At 37.8% G+C, this 16,084-nt stretch overlaps 1 protein-coding gene across 3 annotated transcripts in view; it reads right to left on the bottom strand.

The window, feature by feature from the left end:
- Window positions 1-283: 283 nt before the first annotated feature.
- Window positions 284-16,084, bottom strand: part of LOC589755 (nuclear pore complex protein Nup214) — a 39,266-nt gene continuing 23,465 nt past the window's right edge. For 2 of the 3 annotated variants that reach the window (XM_030997406.1, XM_030997408.1), the window contains exons 25-35: window positions 15,793-15,921; window positions 15,443-15,603; window positions 14,076-15,018; window positions 13,524-13,634; window positions 12,446-12,556; window positions 11,329-11,388; window positions 10,554-10,661; window positions 9,767-9,974; window positions 9,214-9,338; window positions 8,057-8,126; window positions 284-1,283 (exon numbers count right to left, since the gene is read on the bottom strand). In XM_030997406.1, the coding sequence (XP_030853266.1) occupies window positions 1,244-1,283; window positions 8,057-8,126; window positions 9,214-9,338; window positions 9,767-9,974; window positions 10,554-10,661; window positions 11,329-11,388; window positions 12,446-12,556; window positions 13,524-13,634; window positions 14,076-15,018; window positions 15,443-15,603; window positions 15,793-15,921 (2,066 nt within the window). In that variant the 3' untranslated portion in view covers window positions 284-1,243. The remainder of the gene's footprint in view (window positions 1,284-8,056; window positions 8,127-9,213; window positions 9,339-9,766; window positions 9,975-10,553; window positions 10,662-11,328; window positions 11,389-12,445; window positions 12,557-13,523; window positions 13,635-14,075; window positions 15,019-15,442; window positions 15,604-15,792; window positions 15,922-16,084) is intronic. The other variant, XM_030997407.1, reaches the window with a different exon arrangement.

Raw genomic sequence — 16,084 nt, 5'->3', positions numbered from 1 at the left:
ATTTAAGTCCAACTTAGAATTGAGTTTGACTTAGGAGCTTTGTTAGGATCTTTGTGAAACACCCCCAAGCCCCTTAACTTGATCATTACAACTGTATCAAGGGGGCCTCTTCATAAACACTGACATTTAATGCTTAATTTTGTGTAATTTATAAACCGATATAACAGCAAAATGCAAAGATGGAACACATGATAAGCACACCTAGACACTATGATCTTCATAAGAAGTGTATGTTGTTTTTAAACAGTTTAAAGCTTACTTTGATTGAGGCACTTGCATGTACTTTTATTTTTATTTATACACATGGAGTACATCAGGAAGGCCACTCCCTATAAGCAATGGAATATTGAGCCCTTATTTGCATAATAGACCAATTTGATCCGGAAAAAAGGAGATGAATAGCCGGATTAACACTCCTTGACAACATTTTCTGTGCTACACTGGTTCACTGAATCAAAATATTCTCAATAGTTCATAGATAGAAGCAATATCTATAAAGGCTGATGTTTTACAGTTAATTTTACATAACAAACTAATTTGATTTTAAAAAAAGAAGAAGATAAACAACATGATCACCATTGCTTGAAATTATTTTCTGGGCTAGAATTTAATACCATTTTAAAACAGTTCACAGATAGAAGCCCTCCCTGTGCTACATGTATCTCATGGAGGCTTACCTATAAACACTGATGATTTTTATTATCAAGATTGTATAATAAACCAAATTAATAAAATAAAGGAGATGAAACACATGATATCCACTCCTTAAAACGATATTCTGGGATAAACTGGTATACCGTTATAAAAGCAATAATGATAAATAAATTCAAGAGCTCACAGGAAGAGGCCCTCGACTTCATTCGTACCCCTGTACTACATGTATAGGCATATCAAGGGGGCTAATCTATCAACATATATATCTTATACTTGATGCTTTTTTTCTCTCATCATAAATCAATTCAATAGAAGAAAAACAGGAGATGGAATGCATGATAAGCACTCATCAAAACGATTTTCTGGGTGTGTCCTGTTTCCTTTTTAAAAAAAAAAACACAGTTCAAGATGACACGTTTATGACACGTTTCAAGCATTCACTAATTGCAGCACTTTATTTGATCATACACCTGTACAGTATCAAGGAAACCTTTCCATGGACGTTCATCTTCACGCTAACATCACATGATGCAAGAAAAATAGCTGGAAGGCACTAGGGTTCTTCTTCGAGATGAAGCGCGGGGATGACTCAGTGACGGTACTGTGTGAACGAGCTTCCTCCAGTGAATCTGCATGACAAAGAAGAAGAAAATAAGGGGGAGTGTTCACATGGAGGGCATTTATTGATTCATCTGTTAACAACATGCTAGATATATTATGTTAATTGTTGAACAGGTATAGTGTGAAAGAGCCTATGAAGTGGATATGTTTAACACACAGAAAAGGGTACCTTTCACATTATGGAACACTCTCTGTATGTGGACACTTATGACAGATATCAATGTCAGTTAGGCCTAAAAATAAAGATGTTGTATTGCCCTTTAGGGGCCAAAACATGGGTTGGTCTGTCAGAATTTTTTTTTTTTACTCCCTCTTTGGGCTAAGTTTTTTTCTTTAAAAAACGGTAAAAAATACAAAACTGTTTTAAAAAGCCGACTGTGGATTTCAAGATTTTGGGGTCGGTCGCAAATGGCAATACAACATCTTTTTTGGGGGCCTTATCTTAGGCACCTTTGAGGCATAGAGGAGAAGCCCTATTCACATAAGCAATACCGGACAAATTTAATCAAAGGTCACATACTGGTTAATGAACAGTCTAGTTTGTTTAATATGGCAGTATGAACACCATCTCAGCAACCCTACTGACATAGAACAGTGTGTAAACACGAGCAATACTCATTTTCACAGAGTGACACTTGTACAGCATTTCATTGTGCATCTCGCCAATTTCAATTATCTAGAGTAGAAATCCATCTCAAGCAATGTTTAATCATACAATTTATTTCAGGTACTCTATGGAAATCTGGGGGCTGAGATCAAATTTCAAAACAAACTGCATTACTGTATTATACATCAAGATGAACAAATCAGATTACCTGCACAAAATTGGAAAACGTACCTATGATAATTCGCTACTAATAAAAGTGGAAAAGACAGACAAATTTCTCTTTAAACTCACAACTTCACAAGATGATTATCTTTTTTTGTTTATTGTCCAAAATACAACCTCTTTCATTCCACAAATGTTAAATATTACCTTCAACAACAATAATGTGCATTTAAAGTGTCAGTAAGCAATAATTTATACATCTGCAGACATTGACAAAAGGGGATATTTCCATTCAATTACTAAAGGTACATTTACATGTATATCAATGATGTCTGAAAAATTATTTTCTTATCAGCCCTTTACATGGTACACAACGCAATACGCTGTTGAAACCGTATTTAACTTCTTGCTTCCATGATTTTTTGGCTCGATATTTAAAGAAAACATTTCTCAAGAGAGCTATACTTTCAATAAATACATTGAATCACCCTATGTTTGTAAGAATGTCTTGCAGTAAGCTGCAGCAGCTTGTGTTTCTTGGCAAAGCATTTTGATTCATGACGTCAATGTATTCCCAGGATGTAACTCATATCAAATTATCAATATACATTGCATAGCCAAAAGCTATTGCCTTTGTTCTTTTCTCACTGTGATATATTTCATCTTAGTGGATTTATCTTTCCTTAAAGGGAACATCTAAGAAAATGAGTTTCCTCTCTGTATTTCCCATTTACTTTGTTTGATTTTTAGTTTACAGTTCATGCTTGTGTTTCACGCTGTAGAGTATAGATGTATCGATACATGATAGAGAGCAAGATAAAAAGCTTGAATAGCTATTTAAAAGCTTTTAAAAATATTACTTAATTGTGTAGTAAGCTCTTTACAAATTTAGTTTTCGACAGTTTCTTAAAAAGGCTTCCAACAAAATGGTGGAGCTCCAGAGCTTAACATTCAATTCAGTGCTTCCTTCAGACTCAACAACTATTGTAAATTATTCTTCTATTTTGAAGAACTCTCTTCATAAAATGATTAATTCGACAGATCCTTGTTGTCAAAACGTTTTAAGTTCAATTTAGAGCTCCATGTAATGCTACGGTCACAAAGGTTCGTACGAACGGTTAATTTTGTACGAATCTCCGTTTTTCCATTGTCTTCCCGAATTTCCATTGTCTGAAAATCGTTCGTACGGCGTTTATAGCAGTTCGTAAGGGCATTTGTGACCGAGGCTTAAACTCATCACATCAGAAAACAACAAAGGACATTCACATTTTATAAAGTAATAATTGATGAAATAGACTGATGGAGGTAATTGTAATTCAATGAATATTTTGTGTAAATCCCATCTTTTATCATTGTACTCAATCTCAAATTAAATGATGTTGCGCTTCAGTTAATGCACTTTGTAATGTATTCCCCCTCCCCTTCCCTTCTCCTTCCCTTTTGTATCGGTGTTCAGATTTTCTCTGCTTTTCTTTGCCTTTTTCTCTCTTCTCAACAAAACAGTGTATATTTTTAAGGATTGACGTTCATAAGGCTAATTGCCCTTTTTGTTAACCCCACATTCCCATAAAATTTTGTTTGCTCATTCCCATTTTCTATTTTCTTGTAATCAATCTTTTATCTGTATATCATGTTTGTATGTTTAAAGTTTTTTATGGAGAATGAAATATGAAATGAAAGAGGTACCAAAATTATAATTCTCAAAGCAACAAAAGTTTTAGCATGCCTCTCTTCAACATTATTCTCTATTGTCGAGAATAGAAGTAAACTTCTTTTCTTTTAAATGAATTATTCGACTGTATCTTTGGTTGTTTGTGAGTAAATGTTTGAGCGTCAGTTATGAGCCCTCAATTCAATTCAGTGCTTACTCATAACTCATAACAAAGGACATTAAAAGGCAATCCTCGATGAAATAGGGCAACCTACCGCACAAATTACCATTTCAAATTGGCTGGACTTTATAACACGACCGACACAGAAAGCAGTATTACGGGACTGCAGGCAGACTGGGGTGTGGAGAGGTGTAAAGGGGAAATGAACTATTATTATCAATTACCAGGACACAGCACATTGCTTCGTTAGTCTGGCTATTTAGGCTTGTTTTGTACTTTCACATGTACACCTACGCTGTTTTTTGCAATAGGTGCCAAAATCCTCTTCAAGAATGTAATTACTCTTCTCTAAATTTGGATTCAAATTAGCTTTTTTTTTCCTTCTCTTTCTGCAGCAAAAAAGGAGCGGAAATCCTGCCACTTTAAGGATCATTTTGTGTGGAGAGGAAACACACTCTCAAAAGAGTTATTAAACCACTGCTCTAGAGTGGATTCCACTATAATTCGGAGTGGATTCAACTCTGAAATGCTTTTAAAATTTCCACTCCTCTGCATTTAATAAAGGGAGTATATTATATTGCAAAGGTTGTTTCGAAAGAAGGAAAATCAAAAGCAAAAACACTTAGAACTGTAAGCGGACTCTTAAAAGTTCATTTATACTAATTGTATGTAAAAACAATGGCAAAGAAGGATATTTATAAGCATGAAGCAACACTTGCAATTTCATTCCGGAACCTTTGCACATTTAATTAATGCTTCAAAGCAGAGACATCTGGAGATGTGGGGTCTAGAGTTTAAGACCAGTATTTGCCTACGGCTGGATTACAAGGGAAATCTGTTTCAGACAGGCCATGAAAGATTTAAAAATAAAAGCAGGGAACAAAATAAGTGGGCAGTTTCTAGCAGCTAAAAATAAGTGGATAGAAAGGGTAACTCACTACGGACAGTATAAAGGAATTATGACGAACCCGAAGTTGACCACATCACATGATTATTAAGGTATCACTACGTAAATATTGAGGGATAATGACGATGCTCTGATGCAAGGGTAGTAGGATGTAGTGAGCCAATTCTTCCCAGGAGAAGCTAGGCAACTTTGCTTGATAACTTGGGCTATTCAAAAGGGATAGATCACAATCAGTGATAAAATTCAATATACATGTAGTTGCTATTTTTGTTCGATATGATATCCATTTTGATATTACCAAGTCTGTGATACATATCGATTAAATAATTAATATATAACAGTATTAAATTTGTGTAGCAGGCAAAAATACAAAATTTTGATATGAATACATTGAAATAGTGGGACTTAAGGTGGGTAAGAGGCAATTTTTGAAGAAATTAAGAAATCTCTTTCAAGGTAAAGACCAGTTTTGGAAACGCCCCTCTTTCAAAAAATGAAATGGAAGCTCTTATTACCAATCATGTGAAAGAATATATTTTGACTAATCCGTGATCATACAAATTTTGCCGAGAAACCGCCTACTAATTAATATATTTGGCAAATTATTATATCTATTTGGACCTGATAGATATAACGCACATCTGGGGTAGTCCCATATACATCTTTCTGTGTACAGTGCTTGTAACTTTATCAAGACTGGGCCAAATTTCTTCTCATTTTGATGATTCCAGAACCTTGCAGTACACAGCAATACTTATATGCTAGATGATCAACCTTTTCTGATCGATTCCACAACGTTTCTTTCACAATGCAATCGCATGACCATAACTGGTCTTTATCTTTACAAACCAATATTTCAATTATCTCTCTATATGCTTTCATAAAGTATTGATATATGACATAAAGTAATGCGCGCTCAATGAATACGTGAAGTTGCATCAGAATAACAAAATAAACCACTTTTCCATGATAATCAAGAACTATTTTCATTAACCATGGGGCAAGTGAAAATATCTTGGAGTTTCAGTCTGTACGGTTTGTGCCAGTACAAATATGGAGACTAAGCAATTTGTAAAATAGCGTGAAAACTTAGGTTAGGTGATGCGACAGACTCGAGCACATGCGTTGGTCATGTCATGTACACAAGCAAGCCAGGATTAATCTCACATTTTGACATGAGTCACTCATTTTTCAGCTGTCGTTTTCCTTCATTATTCATCAAGAATTCTGAAGGGGATGGTCCAAATTATTGCATGAAATGGAGCATACTACTTCTGAATTTATGATGATCCGGCATTGGAAAAAGTTTGAAGGAAAAAGGGAGAGGTATCTGTATTTGTTCATGGGGGGGGGGGGGGGGCGGTATCTCAATTTATTTTTGTTTTACTATTACCCTACATTGAAAATATTTTGAAGGAAGAAGTGGGGGCAATATTTGTCCCAGTGGGGTTACCGATTTGGAATCATACTGCATTTAGTGAAGCTTGCAATATAACATTCATACATTTTCGTATAAACCTACATGGGTAACAGTCTTGGGGAGGGGGGGGGGGGGAGACTATCCTAGATGCATTTCTCCTGCATTTCACGAAGCATGTAACATTTCTAAAGTTTTGGTGATCCTACAATGGTAACAGTTCCAAGGAAGAAAGGATAGAGGAGTATTTACAATGATGTTATTCATCAAGGTAATAAGGTAATAACAATGTAATAAGAAGAAAACAATACACCTATAACTGAAACCGATTCCATGAGTAAGTGTGTAAATAGTTTTATGTGGATTAATTAGTGTAGATATATGATACACTTGTAGTGGTAAGTTGTTTAACATGCCTAATTTATATGGATCAAATTCAAACAATTTAAAAGATATAAGATAATACTGATACATAAATCTCAAATGAAACAGTCTCTAAATAGACAAGTCCGGAAATCATCAAAAGTACTTAAAAAACAATAACACCCAATTGTAAATCATGTGAGCTGGTTTGAGGAGGAAACTTTTCTTGCACAGAAAACCTTTCAATTGCTCAAACAATTTAGAAGGTAATAAGAGGAGAACATTACCCCTATAACTGAAACTGATTCCATGAGTTAGTGTGTCTAATAGTTGGTGTAGATATATGACACTCTGGTAGGGGTAATCTGTGCAATATGCTGAGTTTACAAGGATCAAATTTCAAACAAGCTCCCTACCTTCCTACTTCTTCATGGCTCAAGAGAAAAACCAAGATCTACATCTAAAATCAAACAGATTCAATCGTTCAAACTTTGGCTGCTAGATCGTATTATAATCTTACGTATAAAACTATATATATATATAGTGCAGTTTTGTTTTCATTTTGTCTCTGGTTGCTTGTTTGTTGTTCCTGTCTTTTAGTTGCCATTTTTAAAAACTGTATTTGTGACTGTATTATGTTGTTGTATATCTGACCCTGCCTGATGACAATGTATTTCTCTTCCTCTGAAAGAGAATCAGGATATATTTCAATGTAACTTCTTTGATTTTCTTCTGCCGAACTTAAGATGACATGCACCAAGCAGTGGATGCCTTACATCAAATTTTACAAATGGAAAATATACACCTTACACCTATCAAACCAAGACGTAGCAACAAGCAAAATACACCTTACACAATAATGACAACACACAGCTACATTTAACACCTAATAATTAAGGCCTTACATTTAGCACAGTACACCATACATTTAACACCTAATAACTTAGGCCTAGCACCAAGCAAAATACACCATAAACATTAGTAACAACAAACACCCATCAATTTATGCCCAGCACCAAGGAAAATACACCAAACACAATAGTGAAAACATACACCTACATGTAACACCTGTCAACTTATAACTTACACCTAGCAAAATGTACCATACACATCAGTAACAAAACACACCTACTTAAAAGACAACTTTATAGGCCCAACTCCAAGGAAAAAAAAAATCAACTATATACATCAGTTACTTACCAATTTACAACTAACATGAATTCCTGGCAAAAACTACAAAGCATACATCAGTAATATCTTACGCCTAATTTCTTAATACCTAACACCAAGCAAAATAAACCATAAACCTCGGTGATACTGAACCTCACATCTAACAAATGCACAAGTAATGTTGAAGACATGACGAAATACACCATATACATCAGTGACACTGCACATGTAAAGCCCCACAATCTAAGTGGCCAACACTTTAACAGCATAAACACCACACATCATTAAACGCTTTACACCATAAACAAAGTGTCTACACTTACCCAGGGCTATTGCTGTTATCAGCTCCACCAAAAGCATTGTTTGATCCAGAGCCAAAACCACCAAATCCTGCTGGGGACAAAACAAAAATGAAGGAAGATGAAAACAAAAATGAATATATTTTATCATTGGAGGTATAAATGTTTTTTTTTTTACCATTGTAATCAGGATCGTGTTCATAATGAAGTTTCAGTACATTCCATCATCATCATCATCATCATCAGTCAAATATTTCAACACTATACCCTTCACCTATATTTTGCCGTTATCTTGTTTATGCAAGCCATACACTCCAATGCTACCATGTTGCAGTCCTCTTCTTTTCTCTTTCTCCAAGCTCTCTATCCTCCTCTCCTCTTTGCCTATCCCTTTCTTCCTTTCTTCCTTTCTTCCATTTATAATGTATAATTGTATTTGTGTACTCGGGCGTACCCATTACAAGCTATGCTTATCGGGTTTTGCGCCTTCTTCCTTGTAATACAAGTTCTTTAATTATATTTATGTTCCTACGTATAAATTGTATTGTTTGAACAGATGTTAAATATGTTGTCAAATTGAATGGAAGAAAATAAATGTTCATTTGAATTGAAAATTGAATTTAATCATCATCATCCTCATCATCCTCATCAACATCATCATCATCCTCCTCATCATCCTCAATATCATCCTCATCCTCCTCATCCTCAATATCATCCTCATTATTACTCTCAACACTATCATCATAATCATTTTACTCACTAGTCTCATATCATCTAAAATATCTGCATCACCACCACCCCCTCCTCCTCCTCCTCCTCCTCCTCCTCCTCCTCCTCCTCCTCCTCCTCCTCCTCCTCCTCCTCCTCCTCCTCCTCCTCCTCCTCCTCCTCCTCCTCCTCCTCCTCCTCCTCCTCCTCCTCCTCCTCCTCCTCCTCCTCCTCCTCCTCCTCCTCCTCCTCCTCCTCCTCCTCCTCCTCCTCCTCCTCCTCCTCCTCCTCCTCCTCCTCCTCCTCCTCCTCCTCCTCCTCTCCTCCTCCTCCTCCTCCTCCTCCTCCTAACCATCACCATCATCATCACACTCTGTAATAACATAATCTCATATCCATTTCACCACCACTATTATCATCCTCATCACCACCACCTCAACCTTTCCTCTCTCTCCCCGTCTCCTATACATTACCTGTATTCTTTTCTCCACCACCGAATGCTCCAAATCCAGTGCCCTGCTGCTGCTGCTGCTGCTGGCCAAACCCTCCTCCTGATCCAGATAGGGCTCCAAAAGATGGGGCATTCTGATTAGCAAAACTTAAATAAACAAAAGATAGATATTCATAATATTAATAATTACTCATTAAACATTATGAGAATATTCTTTAGGTTATTAGCAGAGGAAAGTTGTTTCATTGTTTCAACAGTGCAAACATTTAAGAACTTGCCCACTCATTACTCTCATCTCCATCATCATCAACACCATCATCATCATCAACTTCTTCATTAGAATTACCACCACCATCGTCATCATCACCAAAATCATCACCACAATTGAAGGGTCACCACTATACTCTTAGCACTACTGGTCAAGCATCATTTTGGTGACATCCCAAAAACATACAACTTATGTCAGTTTCATCTACAACCTTGACCAACAATTTGAATCAACAACGCTGCTATACACCCCCTACCCCCCCTCCCCCCCCCCCCCCCCCCCCCCCCTCCTCAAAAAAAAATCTTACGTTCCAAATCCGCCCCCTGTAGAAGCTGCAGGAGAACCGGCCCCAAAGGGGCCCGCTGAACTCCCTTGTTGTTGAGGAGGGCTACCAAAGGGCGACTGTCCAATAGGGTTGGAGAAAGTTGCCACATTGCCAAATCCTAACCCTCCTCCTCCTCCTCCTCCACCACCGGCCCCTGCTGCTGGTGAACCAAATGCGGGCGGCGGTGAAGCTTTAAAAAGAGAAAGGGAGAATTATGTTTGAGGTCATGTCCTTTGATGGCCATTTTACACAGTACATCTGTTTCGATAACAAATACCAAGTATTTGAAAGTGGAATACACATCTTAAAATCATCAGTTACCTCACCTGCTGTCAAATAGCACAGTTTATCTAATTCATTGTTTTGGTTTCTTTTTTTTGTGTGTATCTTTCTCTTTTTTTTTACACACATCTAGTTTGTTTTCTAATCCAAAAATATAAAGAATGTCATCTCATTGTGTGTATATTGCTGCTACCTCTTAGTGCAGACATTGATGCCATAGTCCGAGTGCTAGGATGCTGTACATAGATATAAAGAACTCCATGTCCTACTCGTTTACTACAACTGGGTGAAGAGAAATAAATGTACACATGACTTAAGCACAGGAAACATATTCACGCATGTTTGTTATGCTATTTTCCTACATTTATCAGATGTGAAGTTAGAATGGAATAGTATTATCATTTTTACTATCATCAATATCATTAATTTCCCTTTTAGGTAATTCATGATTTATCAATAAATTCATATGATAAGTTCCAAGATATACCTGCTGTATTTGCTTGACCAAATGCTGCAGCTTGGCCGAATCCACCAAAACCTGTGTTAGAAACCCCAGAAGTGGCGCCAAAGGCATTACCACTAGGGCTTCCAAAAGCTGTGACCAAGAAGAGAGAGAATACAGAGAAAGGGAAATTACTTCTCTCATGTCTAGCCATGGGCACATGGAGACTGCGTGGAATGCTTGATCACAAAATAAAATCCTTCAATGCAATCTTCTATTACTTATTGTTTGCATGTTACAAGTTCATCAATCCTTGTTAGCAAGCTTGAACATCTAATAATAATAATGATAATGTTCAATTCTTATATAGCGCATATTACATAATTGTCTCTAAGCGCTTAGATACGAGAGAGAGAGAGAGAAAGAGAAAGAGAGAGAGAGAGAGAGAGAGAGGGAGAGAGGGAGAAGAGGAAAGACATAAAGAAAAAGATCTAAGGGCCTTTTATTTTTATTGAATAATTTGAGCAATCATATCATAAAGTTTTCTCTAACACTCCAATAGATACCTCTATTTAAAAAATATATATATATATTTTTTTTTTTTTTAAATACAGGAGTGGCAAGTGATTTTGCTTTGGGAATCTCTACATGAGCATGGGTAGAAAAACAACATAATACAACATAATTGCTCTGTGAAATTCTAGATTAGCAAAGCTTAAAAGAGCTGTATATGAGAAGAGGCATTTTACTTTACACTGTCCCCTCCTTCATATAAAATGGTTAATTAGTGCCCGTATTAATACTATATCACTAGTCCTACCTGGAGTAGTTTCTGCAGCCCCAAAGGGCTTGGTAGTGGAAGATCCAAAGAGGCTTGTACCTGCTAGAACAAAACAAAACAAACAAAATTACAAGTCATATCCTAACTAAAACATGACTTTTATTATGATGTAGAGATACAAGAATTTAAATTCCTGATATTTTAAGAGGCAAGGTTCTTATTGTATTGTTACATAGAAAGATACATAGGTATGTATTGATTCTATTCTGTAATAATACAATTTCTTTGAAACCAGAATAGCTATGATTAGATATTGGAAGACATTATATTATGTCAGTACTTGACAAATTCCCCCTACCGTATTCGGCTCAAAACAAGCTAACGTATTACATATTACTTAAAGTGGCGCTCTATTTTTACGAGCGATTTTGCCGGGATTTTGGAGTCACATGAACTTCCGGTCAAAACAGGCCACACAATATTGGATTCAAAATCCACTGTCAATAGTATAGGACCAAGAATAAGAAAAATGTACTTAAGCCTAAATCTCTGATAATGTAAATAAATTGAAAATGTAGATCTTCGGTATCTCCAAATAAGTGGCCTTGCTGAACATAATACAGGGAATTCTTAAAAATTACTGACAGTATGTAGCACAAATCATGGCTTGGGGAAAAAAAGGAAAAAAAGCCACTTGTTGTGCGCGTGCCAAGTTTTTCCATAATAATTTCTCCAACCATTGGCGTTTTCTGGTATTTTAAATTTGATTTCTAAATATGCTTACTGCTTGTGTATTTTTTTCTTCAAAATTTGTAACTATTGAGCAATATCAGAAGAGGCAGATGAAGAATTATTAGCATGTCTGAAGAAGAAAAAAAAATCGCTGAGGTATCGGGGCACAGTGCATGTAATTTCTGTTTGGGCATTACACACGGGTATATATACAAAGTACTAGTTTCATAAAAAGCTTTTCATACTACAGTCGAACCTGTCTACAGCGACCGCCCAAGAGAAACACAAAAAGTGGTCTTTGTAGACAGCTTCCTTTAGTACATGTTTCAATGAGAAACCATTTTCAAGGGAAACAAAAAATGTGCTTGTTGTAGACAGGTGGTCACTAAAGCAGGTTTGACTGTAGTATTTTATAGTTTCATACCATCTGCTGGTGATGAAGAACCAAAGCCTGAAGATGCCGTTGTTTCGAGACCAAATGGATTTTTCTTTGCAGCCTCCGGGTCGGGCTTGCCACCAAGACCACTGAAAAATCCTAGAGGTATAAATAGAAATGAAACCATTGAATTACAATCAAATCGGCTACCATCACTGTTAGACCAATAATAATCTTATCAGATAACCATTTACTACACTAAGGTTTGGTGTAATGTCTTAGTCTTGCCAAAGGAAGTTAGCAATGTGGAAGGGACTTGAACCCTGGACCTTGTTATCCAAAGTACGATGACTAAACCACTAGACCACAACAGCTTTAGCAATGCTCTACTACTTATACATACATTTAAACTGCTTTACTAGAACTTCTGTTCCTGATCTGTTTTTATGACATTTGAAAATACATGTAATCCCAGTAATCTTGAAAGACTTCATTGAAACAACCAAAGTGGGCCAAGGCTAGAAAACCTTCATATATGAGGTTGTGGGCTAGTCATGCAACTCCATTGTGAAAGAAAATGTCCAGAAGTTATCCTAAACAGTTGATTACAGAATAGATAGAAAAAGTCATTAATTATGAAGTTTTTGAATAATCCAAATTACGACGAATGGATTAAACTGATGAAAAGAAAAACAAATTATGGGTACATGGGGCCTCAGAAACTTGGTCTAAAGTTGGAAACCCTTTAAAGTCTTATTTGAAATTGGAGAGACAATGCTCGAATGATATTTATTCACATAGGAATGAAACGAGAGAGCTCATAAATTATTTATTCATTTGTTACCACAACTCTCTTTAAAGGGCGTGTAGCATGACGAGACTACGTGTCTTTCCCGTGGCCTGACTCGGGCCAATCGGGTATAATACGACTACGGACGACGCGACCGCAGCATTCCGAAACCGAAGCGTGAGGAGAACTTTGGTCTGTTTCGTGAATGCTAGCACGCGCTGACCATGTAGAGTACCATTAATCATCCATTCGTTTACGTGCAGTTGTCCACAAGAAGACATAGAGGGCGTTAACCAGTATTTGCCAAGCTACACCCCCTTTAAAAGCATGCCTCACCTCCTCCACCACTACTGCTGGCTTTGCTGCTACCACTACCAAACAATCCTCCTGAAGCAGTTGTGGCAGGTGTACTATCACTGCTTGCTAGCTGACCAAAAGACAGATTACCTGATGACACAAAAGAGACAAAAAGATGTCAACATTCAGATTTCAATTAATTGGGTTCTAAGGGTCCTCTGCGAGAGGCCATAGAAGATCACTTGAAGTTTTGATGCCAATTTGGTATTTCCATTCATGAAGCAAAAATGGAAATCAGCCGGAATCAGAAAATCACGATAAAGAGGCATTCCTTGGTATTCCTCTTACATCTACATATGAGTGAATATCAAAGTCTTTGTGATAACGGAACATAGAAGAGACAATAGCTTTATCATCAAATGCAAAAATATTATTGCATTGCTGTAACCTATGGGTTCCTTTATCCAAATTCACTCACTTGAGCTTAAATGCCGATATAAAATTACCAATTTGCAAAAAATTGCTAAATGTAATCTGAGTAATGGTAAGTATAAGGTTAACTTTGCAGAACGGGGTGTATTCTAGACTCACCTGGTTGAGAGCCACCGAATACTGGAGTGGTGGTACTGGCCGTTGGTTGGGCGGAACCAAAAGTGGATCCAAAGACGTCTTTAGAAGTTCCCTCTCCTCCTGGCCCTAACTTGGGCTCCCCTCCAAAGGTAAATCCTCCAGAGCTAAAGGGTCCTCCGCTGGAGGCTGCAGTCAAACCTCCAGCCTGTCCAAAGAGACCGGGCATTTGGCCGAAGGCTGGAGCCGATGTGTTGGGAGCGGAAGAGGTAGCTGCTGTTGATGTTTTACCAAAGAGGGAGGGCGTGGTGGATGCTGTACTGGCTGGCTGTCCAAACAGACCAAAGCCAGCAGCGGATGAGGTTGTAGAGGTGGTACCTGCTCCTGATGTTGCCGCAGAGGATGTCGCCTGCGTACCGAAGAGACCCCCAGAAGATGTTGTCTTTCCAAAGAGAGATGTAGATGCTGCCTGGGTAGCTGGAGCTGCTGAACTTGTGGATGCTTCCGATCCCTTAGACGCATTTGCAATCGAGGAGAACAGACCTGAACTTCCAACTGTTGATGTTGTGGTCGTATCCGATCCTGACACTGCCGCAGTGCTCAGTACCGTCCCAAAGAGATTACGAGCAGCAGGTCCTGGAGATGCTGTTCTACTTTGGGAGGCTCCTGCAGAAGCGCCTGTCGGTAAGGTCACTCCACTCAGGATGCTCTTGGTGGACTGCTGCAGCTTGGCGTTCTCATCTTCTGCGGTGGAAGCTTGAGATCTCCTGTCCAACATGCCACCTAGAAGACTTCCTCCTGAAGCAGGTTTGTCCAACATGGCTCCCAGCATACTGGAGGACCCAGATCCTGTGGATGGCCTGGCAGCACCAGTTCCTGCTTCATCTGTGGGTTGAGATAGTTTGGCAGTGGCAGCGGTGGGCTTTCCTGTCCCACTCTCATCCTTGCCTTTGACTTCTCCTTTCTCCTGGATGAAAAAAAACGAAACAAAATTATACAAACTCATCATGTCCCTATATAACAATGATCTATAATTTGTTTAAGGAATATTTGAAAACCTACAAAACAATTGGCATTTGAGAGCTCGTACATTTTTAACTGAATGCACAAAATACATTACATACATCTGTCAGTAACGACATAACATTAACTGCGGGGGTACATACATTTCATCCCTGTTCATCCATTCATAGCATCCCTGTTGTTTGTCCCTGAATATCACGATATTATAATTGTCGACAACCTATAACATTTAATCAAATTTACAATAAGCATTAAGAGCTTCTACATTTTCAAATGAATGCATCAAATGCTTCAAATTCATCTATTACTAAAACATCAAGTTAATTACTGGGATAGATAAGCTTTCCATAAATTGTTGACATCATTACCTTAGGAGCATATGGCGGTGGAGGAGTGGCTTTGACTGGTGCTGCCTGTGAGGGGACTTTTGCCTGAGCTGAGGTTGCCTGGGCCGAGGTTGCCTGGGCCATAGACAGTGCCGCATTACTTGTACCGGATGCACCAAGAGGGGGTACCATTGATGGTGGAGCTGGAATAAAATAGATGAAAGCCACCATGATTATCATTATTATTATATAAAAATTTTGCATCAACAACAAATACAAATATCAAAACAAATACATTCTCTTTTTCTCGTAATACAGCGGGAAAAATTAATAATTTCCTGGTTATTTTCTGGATCAAAGAAAAAAATTGAGAGGCCTTAATTAAAACGAACCTCCAAAGAAGTAACCACCGGGAGTAGACACGTTGGCCTTGGGTTTGGTGGCTGCTCCAGAGAAGTCAAAGATCTGAGGCTTGACACCAGACTCTGTGCTCAATCCTGATGGCTGGCTTGCTGCATCACCTAGATAGGATGAAGTCAAAGGTCAAGATGAAGGTCAAGGGTTAAAATGAAGGTCAAGGGTCAAAATTAAGGTCACTTTCAGAACATTCTTTTAACATACCAGTGTAGGTCAACACTTACAGGTCTGAGAGCATATACCCATGTAAAAGACCTTCTGAAAATC

The sequence above is a fragment of the Strongylocentrotus purpuratus genome, unplaced genomic scaffold (assembly GCF_000002235.5).
Source record: "Strongylocentrotus purpuratus isolate Spur 01 unplaced genomic scaffold, Spur_5.0 spur5_scaffold_4, whole genome shotgun sequence".
In the NCBI taxonomy this organism is placed as follows: Eukaryota; Metazoa; Echinodermata; class Echinoidea; order Camarodonta; family Strongylocentrotidae; genus Strongylocentrotus; species Strongylocentrotus purpuratus.
The sequence above is the reverse complement of the archived record's forward strand: the minus strand, read 5'-3'. Positions and strand labels throughout refer to the sequence as shown.